Here is a 23,304-nt window from a genome sequence, read left to right as displayed (position 1 = left end):
GAAGAACGCTATTTAAAATTGGGTCGCCACGTCAAAATCCAAGATGGCCACCTTGCGTCTTCCACGTTGTCAACTCGCATCACTTCACCGACGGGGGACCTAGGCGTAACGCTTGTTGTTGGGGTGCCTCTTTGAAAAGCGCATGCGCATACACTCGGAATGTGTTGCTATGAGGTAAGAACATCGTGGACTAAAATCGCGATTTGTTTGAAGAAACCAGAATAAATTTAGCAACAAAGACAACATGAATGGTTTTCATATCAATCTCGTTTCACAGAACTTGACACAAATTAGGTGTAATTGACATGTGTGTGTGTGTATATATATATAAACATATAAACAGATAAACAATTTGCACAGGGGCTGAGCCTCGGGGATGCTTAGTCCACCAGCAGAATCCCAGCGTATGCAGGTACACAATACAAATAGACATATACCGGATTGAGAAATACCAAAGAAGTGACCACAGTGTGAGACTTGTAATATGGTCACACTTAACCGGTGAAATACGGTTGCATGGACATTTACCTCAGTCAGGGTTTTATTCCGACAGTGTAACATTTACGAATTAACATTAACAGAAATAACATTCACGTCCATACATTATATGTAATCAGTTGATGAAGCATGTTGCGTCGCAAAACAAAGGACAAGACCAGAACTGAAAGACGCCAGTGCACGCGTATTAGGTCGTCACTAAAATGTAAAGTTTGGATTTTTCATACTCACTCCGGGAATCTATTCGATGAGTAGTAAAAACTTTGTGACTGAAAAATAATTTCGATTGAATAACTTTAAAAGGTCACCCCCAGGGTCCAATTTTTTTTTTTTTTTGTTGTTGTCCCCCGTCGCTCAGTGGAGCGAAAGGGGGACTATGGCTTTCCCCTCCGTCCGTGTGTCCGTCTGTCCGCCTGTGCGTGCGTGCCTAAGTGTAGGACAGCATTCGAATTTGGTGTGTGGGTGCAACCCACGTCAAAATCCAAGGTGGCCGCCGCCATGTATGTCTGATGCCATGTATGTCTGAACCTTGTAACCTGCATATCTTGAAAAATAAGCGAAGTACCAACTTCTAATCTGGTGTGTGGGTGTATCTCGGCATAAGGAAGAACGCTATTGAAAATTGGGTCGCCACGTCAAAATCCAAGATGGCCGCCACCCTATATATGTCTGAAATTTGTGAGCGAAATATCTCGAAAAATAAGCGAAGCACCAACGTCTAATCTGGTGTGTGGGTGTATCTAGGCACAAGGAAGAACGCTATTGAAAATTGGGTCGCCACGTCAAAATCCAAGATGGCCGCCACCATATATATGTCAACCTTGTGAGCGAAATATCTTGAAACATAAGCGAAGTACCAACTTCTAATCTGGTGTGTGGGTGTATCTCGCCATAAGGAAGAACGCTGTTGAAAATTGGGGGGCCATGCCAAAATCCAAGATGGCCGCCACCATATATATGTCTGAAACTTGTGAGCGAAATATCTCGAAAAATAAGCGAAGTACCAACTTCTAATCTGGTGTGTGGGTGTATCTAGGCATAAGGAAGACCGCTATTGTAAAGTGGGTTGCCACGTCAAAATCCAGGATGGCCGCCAGTCGCCACCCTATATATGTCTGAACCTTGTGAGCGAAATATCTTGAAAAATAAGCGAAGTACCAACTTCTAATCTGGTGTGTGGGTGTATCTAGGCATAAGGAAGACCGCTATTGTAAAGTGGGTCGCCACGTCAAAATCCAGGATGGCCGCCTCCATGTATGTCTGACCCTTGTGAGCAAAATATCATATCATAGCATGTTTTCTGCGTGTTCCACTTTGTCAACTCGCATCACTTCCCCGACGGGGGACCTAAGCGTAACGCTTGTTTAATTTAAAAAATCAGATTTTTGTATTACAATCATATTTTTTATTTAAATAAAACTATTATTTGTTCATATTTTTTATAAATATGAATGAATGACCGATGAACATAATATGTTCTACAATTCTACATATATAGAACATATAGATTCTACATTTCTACATTCTACATGTATAAAATTATCGACGTCTCTGCGGGCTTCTTCAGTTTTTCCGGGCATCCATTTCCCTAAGCCTTATCATTTTTCCTTATCCAGCGTCCGTGCCTCTTCTCTCAATTGTTCTCCTTTCAACTCCCTAAACCACATCAAAATGCGATTCTTTTAATATCATTCCTGCTTCCAAAATTTTTTTTTTGCATTTCTATGCACAAAAATATATAAAAATTACAACACGTCGGTCATCTCCCAGATTTCGCAGTGATTGGTCTTACATAGAAATCATAGTCTACTTGATCTTTCTACAGATGGATACCCGCAAACAGGTATACTTGCTACGAACAACGGTGGATGAGGTGAAGGTATGCAAGCTTCCCTCATATAGGCAAGCATTCGGGCATTTCTTCTACCTTCACCATGAAAATAAACTGACAGTCCGGGACGCATTAAGGGAATCTTGTCGAGCAGTGATGGCTTTCTGGGATAAAGCTCATATTCCAACCAGGCTCGATCAACATTGCATGAGCAAACTAGGAAAAGTTTTCGAGGAGTGGAAAGGCCTCGAGAAACACGCTTCAAGGACAAGTCATTCACACAAGACGAAGGAAAAAGAATTCATTGAACGTTTAGATCATCTCTTTGACATCGCCCACTCTGACGCTGAGAAAATGATCAAGTGCCGAGAGGATTGGGAGTACCTCCAGCAGCAGCGTCATCGAGGACGTCCCGGCTCAATGACAGGTCTGGACAAGACCCATCAACGCCAAGCCGAATATCGTAATCGACAGCGGGAGGAAGAGGAGAAACGAAGAAAGCGATCAGCAGATGAAATGAAGGGAGTATCTGAGGATTTCGACGGAAATGAAGTGCAACATGGTGAAAGCGTTGGACGAGGAAGCCCCTGACAGGCCACCAAGACGTCCTCGTATTTTGAAAGCTACATTCCTCAACGATAGCAAGGGACTAGTACAATTGGTCATGAAGAACACCCGTGGATTCTTCTCAAAACTTCAATTGTCAAAAGACTTCCTACTCTACCAGCCCAGTTCGTGGACGTCAAACCCTGACGACGTGCAATCTCGGGCTCTGGTCTCCAAACTTGCGGTGGTGAACGACAGAGCCGAACGGGCTGTGGCTCTGGTACAGGAGCTGAATGGAAAGTTGACATTGAAAGAGGAACAGTTCCAGTCCCTCGTCCGAGTTGTCACCGAGCACAGAAAGCGACACCCAGCTCCGAATAAATCAGCATTGATGAAGATGTGAAGGAAGTATCAGCGTATTAGCATCGATATTCGTATTATTTGCGTTTTTCCAAAGTTCTACTTTTGTTACTTTGCCATTTTTTGAATGTATTATTACATTTGAATGTATTTTGAATGTATTAATGTATTTTTACAATAAATATTATGTTCGTGCAATTTGCGTTTTTTCAATGTCCTACTTACATTATGGTATTTGGTTAAAATATTGTTATACGACGGCGAAGCTTACTTGGTTGTTCGTGACGGCGGCATCCTCCCAACTCTAAAAGGGGTAACGTCTAATGGAATACGAGGAAGCCTGCTCTGAAGCAAGAAAAACCTGAAATCATGAAATAAAGGAAAATGGTTATTTGGTTTATTTCCCAGAAGTAGAAAGTGATGAGAACAACAACAACAACAACAACAACAACAACAGCATGCATATTAAGGCCATTTTTCCCTGCGAGAGCGGGGGTTAGCCTTGCGGTCCCCATGACTATCTTCTCTATTTTGCCCTATTTTCTGCATCTCCCCTTGTTATAATCCCCTTGCCCGCATTTCTTCTTCCACCGTTTTTAGCCAAGCCTTTCTCGGTCTTCCCCGTCCTCGACTTCCTTCTGCATTCATTTCCATCACTCTTCTCAACCAATCACTTTCATCCTTCCTCAACACTTCAACCAATCACCTCAACTTCCCTGAAAATGTCTGCTGCTCTTCTGCTCCAATCGGCTCATCTGATCATGTGCTTGTTAAAGTGGACATCTCTCTGACCATTCTCAGAGACCCTCCTCAGCGTCGCCGAGTCTGGCATTTCACTCAGGCCAGCTGGCACGGTCTTCAAGCAGCCATCAATCATCTGGACTGGTCTCCCATCTCTACCGCCTCTGACATCAACTCATCCTGGGAATTCTTTCAAAGTAAATTGCTCTCTCTCATGCACAGATTTATCCCATCTCGTCTTCAGTTGTCATACCCTTCCTCCCGTCCATGGTACACGGAATCTTGTGGTGAGGCTGTTGCCCTGAAACAACTTGCTTTCGTCTCCTGGAAAGCAAATCCAACGGAAGGAAATCTCATTTCCTTTCACAAAGCCCGAAACAAGTGTGTGTCCACCCTCAGGAGAGCCAGGAAACAATATCTCACCGTTCTCAAGACCGAACTCTCTTATCTGTCTCCCTCTTCCAAATCCTGGTGGCGTCTGGTCAAATCTGTTTCTGGTGTTTGTTCCCCCTCCATCCCCTCCCTCACCTCAAACGGCTTAACGGCCGACTCCGCACGTGAAAAAGCTGAATGCCTCAACTCTGTGTTTGCCTCTAAATATTGTGTCCCAAACCCATCCCTATCTGTACCCACCGTACCCAGTCGTACCCAGCTGCTCCTGGACTCTGTGTCCTTTCCTCCTGACAAGGTGGAAAAGTTTCTGTCAACCCTCGACTCTGATTCTGCAACTGGTCCTGACGGCATCAGCCCACGGGTCCTAAAATCATGTTCTTCCGCTCTTTCACTCCCTCTTTCTGTTCTCTTCACCCTCTCGTTTGCTCAAGGTCATCTGCCATCTGCTTGGAAATCAGCCAACATCACCGCTTTGCACGGAAAAGGTGCAAAAACAGATCCTAGCAACGACAGACCAATCAGCCTTCTCCCAATTATCAGCAAAGTCATGGAATCCATCATTGCTTCAGATATGAAATCTTTCCTCTTCTCCATTGGCTTGATCTCTGATCATCAATTTGGTTTCAGACCTGGTCACTCTACTCTGGACATGCTGCTTCTGCTTTCTCAACAATGGATGGAGGTCCTCAACGCCAAACAGGAAATTAGAGCTGTCTCCCTTGACATTTCACGTGCCTTTGATACGGTCTGGCACCCTGCTCTGCTCACCAAACTCTCCTCCTTTGGTATCCATGGAAATCTCCACGCATGGCTGGCGGACTTCCTCTCTGGTCGTAGTCAACGTGTGGCCCTGAATGGGTTTCTCTCATCTCCTCTTCCTGTTCAGGCTGGAGTTCCCCAAGGTAGTGTTCTGGGCCCTCTGCTTTTTCTGGTCTTCATCAATGATCTCTCTGACTCTTGAAAATCCTCTCTATCTCTTTGCCGACGACTCTACTCTCTGTCGCTCCATTCCTCATCCCTCAGATCGGCAGTCTGCAGCCTCCTCACTCTCTGCAGACCTGGACAAAATCAGACTGGGCAAACAAATGAAACATGTCTTTCAATCCTGATAAATCTCACACTCTTACGATGTCTCTCCGAAAAGACCGACTGGACAACCCTCCCATCCACTTTCTGAATAATCCTCTCCAAGAAGTTCTGTCACTCAAGCTTTTGGGTCTCACTATTTGCCATGATCTTTCCTGGGAAAACCACATTTCAAATCTGGCCGCCAAAGCCAGTCGCCGACTGGGCATCCTCCGTCGTGCGAAGTCCTTCCTTGGCACACCTGAGCTCCTCACCACATACAAGGCTTTCATCCGCAGCTCTATGGAATACTGCTCTGCCCTCTGGTCTGGTGCTCCTGCCTCACACCTAGCTCGTCTTCACGCTGTTGAAACCAAAGCGTTCAGAATCATTGGAATCTCCCGCGATGAAGCTAACTCCAAGGGCCTTTCACTCACTCACCACAGGCAGGTTGGTGGTCTTTCCGTCTTCTCCCGACTCCTCTCTGGCCTTGCCCCCCAGCTCTCTCTGGGCTCTGTCCCCCAAATATTCCTACAGGTCGCACAAGATCTGCCTGCAACCCTCTTATGGTTAAACTGCCAAAATCAAGACTTTCCGCTCACCTTCACTTCCCACGCCTCCTCCCCCCAAGCCCTCTACCTCCCACACTTCTCCCTGCTCTCAAATGTTGTGGTTGTGTGCTTCCCCTTCTCTCCCCATCTTGTCGTCCGCTCCGTCTTCTTGTATATTTTGTTTGTCTGGTTGATTTGTTTGTGAAATATATGTTAGCTCTTTCACGAGCCTCGATTCAGTATACAAAAAACAAAAAACAAACAAAAAAAAAAAGCACACACATGACCAAACCATCTCAACCAGTGCCTCTTCACAGCATCAATCACAGGCTCTATTCCCATCATCTTTCGCAATTCATCATTTGTCTTGCTCTCTCTCAACGATACTCCGCACATCCACCGAACCATTCGCCTTTCCAGCCTTCGTTGCTGGTCTACGTTCATTACCCATGTCTCGCTCCCATAAATCATAACACTTCTCACACATGCAGCCTACACTTTTCCCTTCAGCTTCAACGACATTCCCCTCCTCATCAGCACGCCACTCAGTTCCCGAAACTTCTTCCATGCACATCTCATTCTGGCAACCGTTGCCGAGTCTGATCCACCTTCTCCATTCAGCATGTCGCCGGGGTAGCAAAATGTTTTCACACCTTCCAGCTTCATGCCGTCTCCAAGATCCAACTCAACATTTCCTCCATCTGCAGCTCCCTTTGTGCACACCTTGCATTTGAATGTAGCTGCCACACTGGTTAATGCCCTCTCAGACCACTACATTTTTGATGAACCCACTCAGCACACATTGTACATTGAATGGAGTTCACTCCGACACCCTTCCTGCACACAGCACATGGCCACTTCCCTGTTCTTTCCACCTCACCACATGCTTTACCACTTGCCATCACCTTCGTCTTTCCGATATTCACCTTCAGACCTTTTTTCTCCATACATTCCTTCCACTTGTTCATCTTTTCCTTCAGTCCATCCATACTTTCCACAATCAACACCAGATCATTTGCATACAACAACTCCCACGGTAAAACCTCCTTTACGTTCTGAGCTTGCACCTCCATCACAGCTACAAATAGTGGTGGACTTAGTACCGACCCCTGATGCACTCCCACCTTCACCTCAAACTCACCACTGTTCCCATCCTTTGCCCTTACAGCTGTGTGCACTCTTTTGAACATTGCCATCACAACTCTGATCAACCATCCCTCCACTCCTAACTTCCTCAATGCCCATGTCAATACTTTGCGAGGAACCCTATTGAATGCTTTCTGCAGATCAACAAACCCAAGAAACAACTTCTTCCTCTTCTCCATGTACTTCTCCTGCAACTGCCTCACAATGAAGAGCGCGTCTGTCGTTCCTCTTCCTGGCATAAATCCAAACTGCATTTCGTCGATCTTCACCTTCCTTATCCTCCTCTCCAACACCCTTTCCAATACCTTCATTCCATGCTCCAATAACTTTAACTCGCTTGGTAGCCACACTCCAGAGGGTCACCTTTCCCCTTGTATAGAGGGACGAGGGTACTCAGTTCCCAACCCACTGGAATGTGGCCTTCTTTCACCACCAGATTACAGATCTCTGTCATTCTATTCACACCCCAACTTCCTGCTGCCTTCAACATATCTCCCACAACTCCTGTCGGCCCTCCCGCTTTTCTACTCTTCATTGCTTTTTCGCTTCCTCAACTTCCTTCTCAGTTATCTTCTCTGCCGGTCCTAAAACTGGGTTACTCTCTATGTTGCCATGCCATTCATTCTTTGTATTCAACAGCATTTCCATTTAACTTTTCCATCTTCCTTTAATTCCATCTGGGTCCACAACGATTTGTCCCACTTCATCCTTCAAGCAACTCACCCCCATCACATCACACCTCTCTTTCGCTTTCTGTATTGCAATCCTGAATACCGCTCTCTGACCCTCTTCGGAATCCAAGCGTTCTCCGAACATTTTCCGACATGTCTCCTGCGCCTTTGCTACCTCTTTCTTTGCAGCCTTCTCGACTGCCTTATAGCTTTCATGCTCTGCTTTTTCTGCTCCCGTACCCTTCGCCTTCTGCCACTCCTTGAAATTCTTCCTCTTCTCGTCAATCCTCTTTCCAACTTCATCATCCCACCACCATGTTTCCGAGTGCCTCGGTGGTCCTTTTGCCCATCCACATAGCTCACCAACGGCTCCCAACATACTATCTTTCATTGACATCCAACCACTTTCAAGCTCAACCACATCATCCTCTACCCTACACAGCCTCTCTTTTAATGCCTCCCTTACTGTCACCTCTTTCAACTTCCACACCTTCATTCTCGGTTGGTACTTCACCCGCCGAGCTCTCCTCGCACCTTTCACCCTTATGTCGCAGACAACCAAGTGGTGCTGTGAAACAGCCTCCTCCCCCGGGATCTCATTTGTGTCCCGGAGGTGCCCCCTATCTCGCCTACGCACCATCAGGTAGTCGTCGACCCACCTGACGTGTATGTAACAAGCTTATTATCCTCTTTCTGGAATTGAGTATTACAAATCAACAGTTCAGCTCCATCAGCAAACTCCAAAATCCTTTCACCATCTCCATTTCTCATACCATATCCGTAACCCCCATGAACTCCCTCAAAACTGTCCATACTCCTTCCCACATGTCCATTTCGGTCTCCTCCTACCACAACAACTTCCTCATATTTCACGTTTTCCATCAGCTTCTCTATCGCACACCAGAACTTGTCCTTCTCTTCATCGCTCCGACCAACCTGCGGAGCATATCCCGAGATGACGTTCACCAAGAGCTTTCCAATCATCATTTTCACCATCATCAACCTATCACTAACTCTCGTCACATTCACCACACTGTCTACAAACTCCGCAGAAAACAGGACACCAACACCATTCACGCCCTCCGGGCACCCTTGCCACACAAACTTGTATTTCTGTCCCTGCCTACCCTTCACCATTCTCACACCACTTCCCTTCCATCTCGTCTCTTGCACACAACATATGTCCACTCTTCTTCTGACCAATACTGCCACCACTTCTCCTGATCTCCCTGTCATTGTCCCTGCATTCCATGTCCCAAACCTCAGAAACAGATCTCCACTTCGGGCTGTACCCTGCCCATATGTAGTTGTAATTGTCATGGTTCTCTTTCTGAGGCAATGTTTTTATAGCCGGATGCCCTTCCTGACGCCAACCCTCTTAGTCGCCTCCTACGACACGCAGGGATTCGGTGTACCTATTCTAAACCAGGGTACACACCGGGAAAAGTGATGTGAACAAACGGACATTATTTAAAGTTGGATGGGCGACCTCCAAATTTGGCTAATCAGGACCAAATTTCTTCGACTCAGTTTTTACACTAAGTGGAATAATATTACGGGGTGAGACTGAAAAAATCCATCTTTAAATTTCCGCCCACTATTACTCGTGACACCCTAATGCGTATAATTTAATGACTGGTCGAATTTGGTAGCGCATATTGCAACGGATATCCTCATGATTCCATACGTCGCAGCTGGTGACCACACTGTGGTCATTTTTCTCTTGTTATTATTTATTTGCGTATTTAATTTTTAGCACCTCTCCTCCAGTGTTGCTCCCTCTGATTTCTCAGATCTCCAAACCTTCCCAGCTCTTTCAGGACACATGCATTCTTCCCTGAATGCCTTCCTGCTGACACTCCCAAATTCCAAGCTTTCAGCACACTGAAACTCTTTTGTTCCTCCATTTTCCTGTTTGTGGAATTGCCTTTCTGAGACGGTTCACTTGCACACTCTTCCCTCCATGTCTTTAAACAAGCGGTGCACCAATGTCCCACGACATTCTCCATCACTAATTGTAATCTTTTTAAAACCCATGAAGCTGACCTTACCCGACCCTTTCACTTGCAGATTCCTGTTTCCTCACATCCCATGTCGCCCCTTGTCCTGTTTATTGATTCGCTTGTTCATTTTGTCAAACCTTGGCCCGACTTTCACGATTTTGCTTCTTTACCTTCTGTCACCTTGCTCATCCATTGGCCTACATCTTCTATACTTGAATAAATATTAGAGATAAAAAGGAATTTTTATTTTTGTAAATTTGAAAGTTCTGTCCAAAACCTAAAGTTGAAATGTTGAGATTTTGTGCGAGCTTACTCCCTCCCCACACCTGCCATTTTTGTTAAGAATTGGTTTCATTCTAACAACGCATGATGTTCATAAGTAAGTGAAGGATTGCACTGAATAACATGATTTTGTGTCTTGCAGAAGCAAACTCAAGGTGACAGCATTCCAAAAAGTGATGGATTGATGAGAAAGTCGGAAAAAAATGAGGTGCTAAAGAAGCTTTGTTTAGAAATTTCAAAGAATGAAGAAAATCCATATTCTTTCGAAGTAAGCTGCACTGCAGACATTGCCCATTATGCACATGGTTTGCAATGCATTTACAGCTGCCTAAATCTTTCAGAGAAATTATTTTTAAAAAGTGAACAAGAAGAAAAAGACAAAATGTCCTAGCTCCCGTGATTTTCGTAATTTTGCTGTATGGAGTTAAAGGCCGTATGTCGGCCCTCTTTGGTTGTATTACAAAACAATCTATTGCATATCTACATTCTCATGTGTTGTCCTTGTGCCAAGTTTGAACAAAGTTGATCCATGCATGTCGAGAAATGGTTGACGAGACCCAATCCAGAAGCTCCCGTTTTGGACGAAGTCCAACGGGAGCTAAAAAAAAAGGTTCTGGAACCCAGTACAGCAATACCCCGTTTTACGCCATTTCGACCTACGTCAAATCCGACTTTGCGCCACTCTTCTAGAGTAAATTTCATATACGTACGCTGTCATTTCATACGCTATACGTACGCGTAGCTGCTGGTTCTCATTGAAAACGAAGGCGACGCCATATGCATTTTGTCCTGTACTGCGGTCGCGTGTTTGCTTTGCCTTTCGCTGTTATTTTTGTGATTATTCCTTTACTGTGTAAAACAACCAACGCAACGTGGCAACGGCGAAACATGACGATGCTGGCTCGGACGACCGTCCGCGGCAGACGTCACGTCACGTCACGTCACGTCACCGTGCTGAGTGTACAATGTCCGCGACGAGGTCAGGCCCCAGGGCCCATGGCCCATGTGAAACGAACGAGCGTGTCATGCCTCGAGCCGGGGTACTTCGTCGGGCACCTCGCTGGCATCCGGCGTCGATGAACCGATCGACGTGTGCATGTGCACATGTGCACATGTGCATGGATTTGCAAATGCCTGCCTATACGTCGTCGTTTCTGCGTATATCGCATCGTCCCAAAAAAAAAAGAAGCACGCAACTTCGGCCGCTCGAGGAAAGGCGGCGCACGCCTACGACTCGGAGGCGAGCGTCGATCCCCGGGGCGGCCGGGTTCACGGACACGACGACACGACACGACACGACCACCGGTGAAACTGCTTGGACACGTTGGGTAAAGCACGCCGTGGTGAAGCGGGCCGTGGAGCCACTCGGCACACAAGCCCGCTCACGGTTGACACGTCCGTTCCGGTCACCTCGTTCGAGGAGAAGACCCAACCGAAAGAAAACAACGGAGGGACTCCCGACGGGGAGCGGCAAAGATTCAGGCCGAAGCCGCAGCCTCCTCCAGTTATTTACTCTAGTTTTACGGTGTTTGTCTTCATTTTAAGGCATTTTTAAGACGTTACGCCCGGTTTACGTCAAAAACCGAGTTAGGTCACGGCTTATGGAACCAATTAATGACGTAGGCCGGGGTATTGCTTTATTGCTAATTGAGTAAAAATGTCGACGATTGTGTTTTTCATGTAAAAAGTCCTGTCTTGTGTTGACTTGTGTGCCTGCAAGTTCAATTGTTTTTTTTAAATGTATAAATCTTCATGCTTCCTTTCATTTGGCTTTTTTTTTTTTTTTTTTTTTTCCAATAGTTAACTATTGTGTGGACACCTTTGTGTACCTGCTTCCTCCCTCCCTCATCTCCCCTCTCACTCCAAAAAAACTTGCTTTGCTCATTTTCCTTCATTTGATTGCTTCTCACTTTGCTGGATCATAAACACGTAGACCTAGTTTGTTTTTAACCAATGGATAGGTACTTTTCAAAGCATGGAGAACCCTGCATACAGTTTTCCCTCCCTTCTTCCAATCCCCCCCCCACCACCCCCCTCCCTGGCATTGGATCTTTAAGAAGTAAGGTTTGTTGAAGTTGGAATTTTTTTGCAGATTGTGCATGAAGATCAGGAAAAGTTTGCTCCACCAGTACCGCAACCAAAGACCAAAGAAGCGATGAAACATCCTTTGCCACATGGTAATGAAATAGACCCATGTCGTACATAATTTTCCGCTTTGTTGTTAAGTTATAGTGAAATCAATCCTGACACTTTTGCAGGGAAAGGAGTGTTTGGTCCACCATGGAAGCAGGCAAGAATGGATTCAAATTTCCTTGGAGACATCCGAATGCCAATGGGACAGAAGAATATTGGAATGCGAATACAAGGTTTGTGGAATGTTGGGCTGGGTGGGGGTGGTGGAGGGGTTGCGTCAGAGGGGGAGAATTGAGCATGCGTGTGTGGTGGATGAGCGAGTGGTTGAATAAACGGGGAACAGGTAATAAAAGAAAGGAGACTCGTAAGTGGTCTGAACGGTTGGAGGAATGAGTTGCGAGATCCAACCTGCTCCTCAATGGGTTTTTCAATGCATAAAGCTCCTCCATTGGATTAACACGAGGGCACCCATGCAGGGAGATTGTGGTGCATAGAATCACAGTCGTATGCTACGAATTGACTTGCTGATGCAGGAATGGCCTAGTACTGCACCACAAGCAAGACAATGCTGCTTTTCATCGACCCTGGGGGTGGAGGGAGGAAGGGTGTCGCAAATTCTTGTGTCTGAGGAGGGGTGGTTGCTCTTGTGTGTTGGAAGGCGGTGATTGTGTTGTGCATTGAAGATGCCTGGCTCAGTTTACTTCATCTAATCACAAGTCACCTTGACCAGAATGGGACCTACACGACATGGCCAAAAGTATGTGGACACCGAACATCACACTTGTATGTGCGAGTCGAACATCTCATTCCAAAATCATTGGCATTAATATGGAGTTGGTCTGCCCCCCCCCCCCACCCCCCCTTTGCCGCTATAACAGCCTCCACTCTTCTGGGAAGGCTTTCCACTAGATGTTAGAGCATTGCAGCGGGGATTTGCTTCCATTCAGCCACAAGAGCATTAGTGCGGTCAGGCACTGATGTTGGGCAATTAGGCCTGGCTCGCAGTCGGCATTCCAATTCATCCCAAAGGTGTTCGATGGGGTTGAGGTCAGGGCTCTGTGCAGGCCAGTCAAGTTCTTCCACACCGATCTCAACAAACCATTTCTGCATGGACTTCGCTTTGTGCATGGGGGCATTGCCTTGCTGAAACAGGAAAGGGCCTTCCCCAAACTGTTGCCACAAAGTTGGATGCACACAATCGTCCAGAATGTCATTGTATGCTGTAGTGTTAAGATTTCCCTTCACTGGAACTAAGGGGCCCAGCCTGAACCATGGAAAACAGCCCCAGACCATTATTCCTCCTCCTCCAAACTTTACAGTTGGTACTATGCATTCGCGCAGGTGGCGTTCTCCTGGCATCCGCCAAACCCCGATTCGTCCATCGGACTGCCAGATGGTGAAGCGTGATTCATCACTCCAGATAACGCATTTCCACAGCTCCAGAGTCCAATGGCAGTGAGATTTACACCAATCCAGCCGACGCTTGGCATTGTGCCTGGTGATCTTAGGCTTGTGTGTGGCTACTCAGCCATGGAAACCCATTTCATGAACCTCCCGACGAGCAGTTGTTGTGCTGACATTGCTTCCAGAGGCAGTTTGGAACTCGGTAGTGAGTGTTTCAACCGAGGACAGACGATTTTTATGAACTACGTGCTTCAGCACTCAGCGGTCCCGTTCTCTGAGCTTGTGTGGCCTACCACTTCACGGCTGAGCTGTTGGTGCTTCTAGACGTTTCCACTTCACAATAACAGCTCTTACAGTTGACCGGGGCAGCTCTCGCAGGGCAGAAATTTGACGAACTGACTTGTTGGAAAGGTGGCATCCTATGTTGGTGCCATGTTGAAAGTCACTGAGCACTTCAGTTCGGCCCATTCAACTGCCAATATTTGTCTACGGCGATTGCATGGCTGTGAGCTTGATTATATATACCTGTCAGCAATGGGTGTGGCTGAAATAGCCGAATCCACAAATTAGAAGGGGTGTCCGCATACTTTTGGCCATGTAGTATATGTTCGTGTTATTTATTTATTTTCCCATCAGCCTTTAACACTATCCAACTATTTACCTTTCTGAAAGTTTTGAGTGACCTGTGCTTGAACCCCCATTTGCTACTTTGGGTGGAAAGTTTTTTTTATGAGGCCGTCCTCGGCAGGTGAGGGTGAACGCTAGTTTATCAAAGTTATCAATCTTGAATACTGGTGCTCCACAAGGCTGTGTATTGTCACCTCTACTGTTCAGTTTGTGCACCAATGGATGCGTGGCTCTTAAAGAAGTTTGTAACTTTATTAAGTACGCAAGTCGATACCGCCATTGTTGGCTCTTTCCGATCAATCATCCGTTGTGTCGTACCTTGATGAGATTGACACATTGAACAAGTGGTGTGGGGACTTTTGTCTTACTCTGGGTGTGTATCAAACTAAAGAGATGATTTTGGACTTTCGGAAAGGTCACACATGAGCCTGTATCTATAAATGGTAATAAGGTGGAAATTGCTAACAATTTTATATACCTGGACACCATTATTGATCAGCTAACTTTTGATGGAAATACTGATGCTGTGTACAATAAAATCAATGGAAAGATTGTATCTTCTCAGGAGGTTGAATTAATTTGGTGTTCGCTCACGTGTGATGTGGATGTTGACCAATTCCGAACTGATTCGTGCTTTGTCGTTTAATTTGATTTCCTGTTCCAGTTATCTTAATGTGCAAAATAAGTCACGTTTGAGAAAGGTCATTACACTGGCATTTAAAGTGTGTGGATCTTCAACCAGTATGGAGTCCTCTGTACTTGCGAGCATTGAAAAGGAAGGCGGTGCAGGTGTGTTCCGATGAAAGTCATTTCTTGAACGGACTTTTTGGAAAACTGCCATCCGGGAGACGCTTTCGTGTAAGGCGTTTTGAATGCTCCCTTGACCTTGGCAAACAGAGCCGTCTCCCTTGACATATCTCGTGCTTTCGATGCAGTCCGGCACCCCGCCCTGCTCACCAAACTCCCCACTTGTGTCAATGGAAATCTCCACACATGGCTCGTGGACTTCCTCTCCTGTTGTGGTCAACGTGTGGCTCTAAATGGCATTTTCTCATCTCCCCTTCCGATCCAGGCTGTAGTTCCTCAAGGCAGTGTTCTGGGCCCTGTGCTTTTTCTGGTCTTAATTTATGATCTCTCCTTTCCGGCCTAGCTCCCGCTGCTCCCGCTGTCTGTTCTTTCCCCAAATATTCCTGCAGGTCACACAAGATCTGCCTGCAACCCTCTTATGGTTAAACTGCCAAAATCAAGACTCTCTGCTCACCTTCACTCATTCATTCTTATTTTTTCCCCACCTCTGGAACAAACTCCTGCACTCTCTTCAATCCCACTCCTCCCTCCAGGTCTTCAAACAGCTGTTCACCACCATCTCTTATCTTTGCCCATCCAAAACCGTTGTCTTTTCTACCCGTTAATACATCCCTTATCCACCTTTTTCAAATTCCGTTTTTCTTTCCTGAAAGTCCGAGTGGTGTTTATTTGTTTTATACCATGTATCCCCCCCACCCCACACAACCCCCGCACCCGCCCTCTCCCCTTCATAAATCTTCCACTGTCCCTGTTCGCTCCTGTTGTTGTGCTTCCCTCTCTCACCCCGTCTGGTTTCCCGCTCTCTTCATGAAATGTTTTTTGTGTTTTCTGTTTTTGTCTGTTTTATGTGTTTGTCTTACACGAGTCTCGACTTTGTATCCAAATAATAATAATAATTGTATATCCATGGCTTTTTGAGTGTGGCATTTGGAATATGTTCAATATTTTGTTCACCATTTGTGAAATTTGTTGTTGCTTAAACATTTCAAAACCATATGCAATTGACTTGTGATTTCTTTTTCAATAACCACTTTTCCCATCCTTGCTCTTGCAGCACAAATGCAGGGTGCGTTTGGTCGGGGGTTGGGTAGAGGACAATCTCTCCCTCAACTTTTGCCACATCTGCCTGGTTTCCGTCAAGGTTTGCCACGTCCTTCTGACCTCCCTCTACTTCCTCCCCGACTTCAGTTGACCTTCGATGATTTTCAGCAAGACAGCAGGTATAGTGTCATGGATGAAGTTCTTGCGTTCATTCACATGGAAGTATTGCAGGGCTTCGGGACTTGAATGCATTTTTTTTAGCTGCGACGACCAGCTCTATGAGAGGACCGCATTGTTGTTGTTGGAGTGCCTTTTTGAATAGCGCATGCGCATACACTCGGATGCGCATACACTCGGATGTGCGTTGGTATGAGGTAAGAACATCGCGGACTAAAATCGCGATTTGTTTGAAGAAACCAGAATAAATTTAGCAACAAAGACAACACGAATGTTTTCATATCAATCTCGTTTCACAGAACTTGACACAAATTAGGTGTAATTATTGAATAGCGCATGTGCATGCACTCGGACTTCCCCTACCGACCAAGCCCGTTTCAAATTATCCCTCTGCCACCCAGAATTAACATTAATAAATAACATTAATGAATTAACATTAACAGAAATAACATTCACGTCCATACATTATATGTAATCAGTTGATGAAGCATGTTGCGTCGCAAAACAAAGGACAAGACCAGAACTGAAAGACAAAAAGATGCTAGTGCATGTGTATAATTTAATGACTGGTCGAATTTGGTAGCGCATATTGCAACGGATATCCTCATGATTCTACACGCTGGTGACCACACTGTGGTCATTTTTCTCTTGTTGTGTACCAAGTCGAGGCTCATTTAAGAGCTAACACATACAACATATAATAAGGGGAGACAAGAGGGGGAGAGAGAGGGAAATGCAACAACAGGAGAGAACAGGGACATCGGGAGATCTGTGGAAGGGAGAGGGCTGGGGCTAGGTACATGGGATAAACAAATGGGCACTCCAAGGACTTTGAAGAAAGAAGACGGAATTTGAAAAGGTGGATTTGGGGTGTATTAATTAGGGAAGAAAAGATCAAGGTTTTTGATGGGGGAAGATAAGAGATGGTGGTGAACAGCTGTTTTTGAAGACATGGAGGGAGGAGTGTGAGAGTTTGTTCCAGAGGCAGGAAAAAAGAGGAATGAAAGAGTGAAAGTGAGCAGAGAATCTTGATTTTGGCAGTTTCACTAGAAGAAGGTTGCTGACAGATCTTGTGACATTGCTGACATGGCCCTTATCTTGTGTCTGAGATTGAGGGGTTCCTTAGCAGCAGGTCGAGGTTACAGTGACTGAGGTCTGAATATGAACTAATGGTTTGAGATCAGGCTGTTGTAAGGAATATGATTTGCTGTATTGGGCAAAAGTAAGGATTTAATGTCAACTGCGATTATTAATTCCATGACTTTACTTGCAATTGCAATTAAGCTAATAGGCCTGCAGTTAAGAGGATCTGTTTTTCCACTGTATTGTTGTGATGTTTGCTGACTTCCAAGTGGATGGACAGTGTCCTCAAGAAAATGGGAGTGGAAAAAGACCAGAGAAGATGTGCAATTGTGGCCGAGCATATTTTTGGGACACATGTGTTGATGCCATTCAGGTCTTTGCAGAATCGGGGTTTCGGGTTGGTTTCCAGGATCTTTTCCACCTTCTCAGGTGAGAATGGCAGTGTTCAGGAGCAGTTGCGTACAAGAGGGTCGGTGTGTTGGTAATGTGAGATTTGGAAGCAAACATATAGTTGAGGCATTTGGTTTTCTCAGTTCTACTTGCTCAGGTCTATTGCTTTTTTCTTTATCGGATGCATTTTGAATGATTTTATGGAATCGTACTTTTAAATATTATTACGCTTCTCCCTTTTCATATACTTTTAATTTTCAGAAAGCACCGAGAACTTCAATACCAGGAACATCACCGCTTCGAAAGCAGAATGGGGGACAGCAACAGAAATGATTATGTGAGAATATTTCTAACTTGTGGAAAGTCCATCTTGGTGACCTTTCATTGAAAATCTTTGTTACCACAATAAATTGTGGTGGTGGTTCGTTCGTGTGCAATGCCTCTCTATAACCAGTTATCTGGTACTCATTTTGCCGACCTCGGAAGGATGACAGGCTGAGCCCACCCACATTTGGCGTTAATTCAACGCGATTCAAACTCAGGACCTTAAGATCCCAGGCCCGCCACCCTTACCATTAGGCCAACACCAGGTGATACCACAATAAATTGTGAACCACAGAAGGAATTTGTACCTCTTTTTTTCACTCATTGCTCTTTTTCGCAACTGTGGAACTAGGTTCCACATTCTCTTCGAACTTATTCTGCCTCCCCTCCTGCACCCTCCTTTGCCCCACCCCCTCCCCCATCCCACCAGGTTTGCATCTGTATACATCCTGTCCAGCCTCTGCATCCTTCCTTTACCCTACGCATGTATATATGTGTATGTGTATGTATATGTATATTTGTATACATTGTCGCGCGATTCCCCAGGTGAACACTGCAGGGATCACGAATAGCCAAAGCAAGCTTTAACTCCGAGGCGTTAATCAAATGCGGACTTTTATTATATGTGCCGGAGGAAGGAAGAGAAGAGGAGGAATGAAGGGTCTTACCTGAGCGATCCCGCCAGGCAGTCTTCAATCTGCAAAAAGTAACTCAAACCAGGCGGATTTAAAATGTGCAGGGAAATAACAAAAGGGTTTATTAAAGACAATACCGAGAACAAGAAAACGCGACTGTGAAACTTAAGTCCTAAATTGGAGCGCTCCTTACAAACAGATTTGCATTCAGACAGGGGATAAAATAGAGGTGAAAAATAAAATGGTGTAGGTTATTTAGTGGACTTAACTCAGGTCTAGTGGAATATCTTGTCAGGATCGTCCGAGGCCTTGGCGGGAACCGCTTGCTCGTTTGTGGGAACTAGGCTTCAGTCCACCCCGGCTTACCAGGCCGTGCCCGCTGGCGCGAAACGGGACTCTCGTGTCCGACAACGGCAGACGTGCCGTTCGCTCCTGCAGCCGCGCCGGCAAAATCGCAAACCTCTGTCCGCGGCTCTTCTGCCTCCCCACGATCACCAGCAAGACTTCGAACGCGGCTGGTTCACTCGGTGCCTTTCCGTCCGTTTGTGCCCTTTTTGCAGGGAGCGAAGCGCAAATCGGTCCGTTGGCGACGAAGAAGAAAAACCGGGAGGAACGAAGCGGGAAGGACAAACGAGAAGAAGAAAGCTCAAAACGAGAAGCAGAAGGGCGACCGCTCAGGTACGCATCCAGAACGGGGAGAAGCAGGAAGACGGAAATGTCCGCCAGCTCGTTCTTTTATTGACAGGCTCTGACGTTATCTGCCGTGCCCCACCAACCAGTGTCTTGCTTCTTAATAATCCTGGTTGTCACTCAAAGCCCTGACCAATGATGACTCCTTGAGGTGTGGCTTTTGGCCTGCTTGTCTTCGATGTGTGTTTTCCAGTGGTGTAATTAGCGGCAGCGCTCACTGTCCTGGCTTCCTGGTGGTAACACTTAATCCGACATTCAGTCGAAACAAATATTCTACTTATTACATGCTGGTGGTTCTTATCACGATCATCGGATCACCTACCGATACAAATCTACCTGGATCTACATATCACTGCCTACCCCACCGACATAACACGCCCCCTCCTCCCCCCCTGGAACCGTAGCCCCGCAGGGTTCATTGCAGGCGCCACTATCCCAGTCTTGCCACTTACCGCCTTTCACTTAATTAGCCAATGAAATAAATCAGGAGGGTTGTGGGAAGTGAGCCGAAGCTACTTACCTATTCTCCTTACCATTCTACCCCTTAAGCAACCATGCAAATATGTGCAATCGTGGAATTATTGGTCCGAACTACTGGGGCAGGAAGAAAAACAAAGCACACAAAAATCTACCTCAACCACAAAACTTAACCAAAACTTCCAAAAATTCCAAAAACTACAAAAACATTTATACAACCCCTTCCGACAGACCACGTCCCCTGGTAGATGCCACAATACCCAACGTTACCTGCGGGGCCATCCCAATGCACCCCAAATTTTCCTGTCCTGGTGTTACAGGTGAGTGACATGGCTCGGTGGATTTCTCCATTCACTCACACGAACCCATAACCACTCGTACACATTCCAAAAATCAAGACCAAAATCATTACGCACGTATTTCACCCCCCTGCAGGACCATGGCACAGATGTCATTACACGTATGTGTGTTTCTACTAGGCAGCGGGGAGGTACCATACAAGCGGGATGGTGGGGGCGCTTCAGGCTGTGGTGCCCGCAGTCCCAAAAACAAGTCGCCTGAGTTGCGACTTCTTCACCTCCCCGCTTTAACTCTTGGGCCCGTGACAGCCAAACAGCTCCTTACCCTGTCATCCCGATGGGGAGGGGGGGGGGGGGGGGGCGGGGGGGGAGGGGTTGGGGGTCTCCACACACACCAGGCTCCGTCGCCTCAGAGTCTCCATACCCCAGGGCGCCCAAACGGGCTCCCAATTTCCAGACACCACTGGCTGGCAGCGGTAATTACTGCAGAGGGGGGCCGCAGTCACCGCACCTCCAGAGCTGCGGACACGCACACCTTCCCCACCCACAAAAACATTTTCTCCCTCCCCCTCCACCCCCCCCGCCATTCAATTCTCAACCACATATTTCCGATAAAAGATGTTTCCAAAAGTTGCTGCCATTGCCTGCTTATGTGAAATCCTCATTCACATTTTCACCCCATATTTCGAAACACATTTCATCACACAATTCCACTCATAAGTCAATTTCCAACACGAAAACACAATACCTCGACAAATAAACAAACGCCACCCACAAGACACTTTGTGGTTCACACACCAATCCCCTCACCGGCCATGCCATCACTCTCACCCGCCCCTACTCCAAATTATCATGTCCCAATTTACATGAGCAAGTCCTGAAGCTTGGACAGTACAACTTGGTCACCTACCTCAAGTGCAGGTAGTTGCAGGTTGGTTGGGTCCAAGTGTCATCCACCCTACAAAATCCAAAAGTTTATCCCATAGGGCCAACCCAATTTCACCAAATTTCCTATTTATCCCATGGTACTGAAAAGTATGTGGATCCGCCTCCTATGGTGACCTTTACTAAATGACTACATTTGTCTATGACAGCTCCGCACCCCTACCGTGCAAGGGTCATCGAGACAAGCTAAGCAGCTGAAACGTCAACGTGGTTAGTGTCCATAAGGGTGCGACCCACCATCCATCTGTTGGCCCCCTCGCGAGGAACACTGCTGCACTAGCCCCAGCTGGCCATTGTGGTGAGCACCTGCTGCCAACTCTACCATTCCCAAAACCTCGGCGCCGGGGGGAACGGTCGCAGTGCGTGGCATCCTCATCATGTCCCCTGCACCTCCCACATCCCCACAGTCCACTCAACTGCAGCCCCCAGTGCCCACCCACACTAGACCACACCCAGGGTCTAGCAGACAGCCATGCTCCACAAGGAGACTCATCCCAGAAGACATGGTCCCCACACCTCGGACACCCATAGCACAACGTTGACCTCCAGACTACCCAACTACATAGCCACAATCCCGCGTCCCAAATATTGGCGCAGTCGCCCCCGTAACCAGTTGAAAGCTGTGTCCTGCTAACCTATCAATTTTATTCCAGCCTCCAACACTCTGGTCTAACACACCTGCATCAATAATGGCTTTACTGCTGTCAGTGTCCACCTTACCTCTTTACAAAATTCACCATTAAATTTACATCTAAACGTCAGATTACCTTTGCCAAATATTTTTCACAATTTACTAATCTCACCAAAGAAGGGTGCTTTTCCATACACATGCCAGCCAAGCATGGCCCATGTGCTCGGCTCGTTACAAATTCCCAATCCCATTCCATGGCTCTCTTCCCAGGCCGAGAGTCCATAAATCATAATGGATCATCTGTGGAAGATCATTCTCGCACTATCATGTTCCACAGATGCTCTAATGGTTGTCCGGTGGGCTATATCCATTCCTGTCCATGCGGTTCGACCCGCATCCATAGACCAGCACAGCATGGCAGGTCAACATGCTGGCTGTCCCAGTGTCTCAGGGAGAGGCTGTCAGGCCGCATGCCTGGGCAGTCACCACATCAGGCCCATGTTGGCCGTCCGCGTTGCCCCCATTAAGGCGTGACCTACAACACCTACCCCTCGTGGTCCTCATAATACACCATCCCAGGTAACTGTGAGAAACCACCTCGGACCCCCCCGGAGGTCTTAACCCCCATTAGGGTCCGGTGGCTCTGCCAGCCCGAGGCACTCACTCGGGCACGCCCCGATGGGGACGCCACACTCCATCAGACCCCTCCCCCCACCCCATCCCCTTGGGGCCCACACCATGCCATGACAAACATGGTCGGACCCCACTTCCAAATCCTGCCAGCCCAGCCTCCCCCTCACCCCCCACTGGCTGGCATAACCAAATTTTGTAAGGGGCACATTTTCCCCGAGGCTGACCCCAATGACCACTCCTGGTCCGAACTCCACAGCCCGGGGACCAACTCCCACCAAGGCTGTTCCAAATCAAACTTCCATTTCAATGTAATTTTGGATTTTCTTTTTAAATTTTAGCCTTGTGCGTCCAATCTCCGCAGCTGCAGGTGACAACCCCTTCCTCGGGTTGTTCTGCAGCTGTTCCAAATTAATTTTCTGACTCTTCCATATCCAAGTCCAGTTCGTGGCTAAAACACCCCTCCTGCTAGGTATACAATTTTGGAGCCTCTTGTACCAATTTGTTTACCGGTTACCGGTGTTACCGGTGTGTACCCCGGTTTAGAATAGGTACACCGTATCCCTGCGTCTCGTAAGAGGCGACTCAAAGGGTTGGCGTCAGGAAGGGCATCCGGCCATAAAAACATTGCCTCAAAAATAGAACCATGACAATTTGGAGAAGATTGTCATGGGGACCGCAAGGCTAACCCCCGCTCTTGCAGGGAAAATGGCCTTAAAATGCCTGTTGTTGTTGTTGTACCAATTTGTTGTTCATGGTGAGGGTCCCCCACTTCAATCTCAACAGACCAACTCATAGTCAGGTTCACTATGTTTTTTCGTTCAAAATTTTGGTAGATTAGCAAAACTATACATTTTTGGAATATTCAGAGCATGAGGAATCCAAAAATTAATATGTACATTTGCGTAGACACCTTTGTGAAAA

The 23,304-nt window shown here is 46.6% G+C and overlaps 1 protein-coding gene across 1 annotated transcript in view; it reads left to right on the top strand.

Annotated features, from left to right (window-relative positions):
• Nucleotides 1–23,304, top strand: part of LOC137431274 (uncharacterized) — a 117,225-nt gene that overhangs the window by 73,404 nt on the left and 20,517 nt on the right. Inside the window, exons 11-15 of the mRNA XM_078781789.1 lie at nucleotides 10,230–10,355; nucleotides 12,180–12,264; nucleotides 12,346–12,453; nucleotides 16,113–16,278; nucleotides 18,011–18,086. Coding sequence (XP_078637915.1) covers nucleotides 10,230–10,355; nucleotides 12,180–12,264; nucleotides 12,346–12,453; nucleotides 16,113–16,278; nucleotides 18,011–18,086 — 561 coding nt within the window. The remainder of the gene's footprint in view (nucleotides 1–10,229; nucleotides 10,356–12,179; nucleotides 12,265–12,345; nucleotides 12,454–16,112; nucleotides 16,279–18,010; nucleotides 18,087–23,304) is intronic.

This window comes from Myxine glutinosa, chromosome 7 (genome assembly GCF_964187855.1).
Source record: "Myxine glutinosa chromosome 7, kmMyxGlut1.1, whole genome shotgun sequence".
In the NCBI taxonomy this organism is placed as follows: domain Eukaryota; kingdom Metazoa; phylum Chordata; class Myxini; order Myxiniformes; family Myxinidae; genus Myxine; species Myxine glutinosa.
Note: the sequence above shows the minus strand (reverse complement) of the source record. Positions and strands in the feature narration are given on the sequence as shown.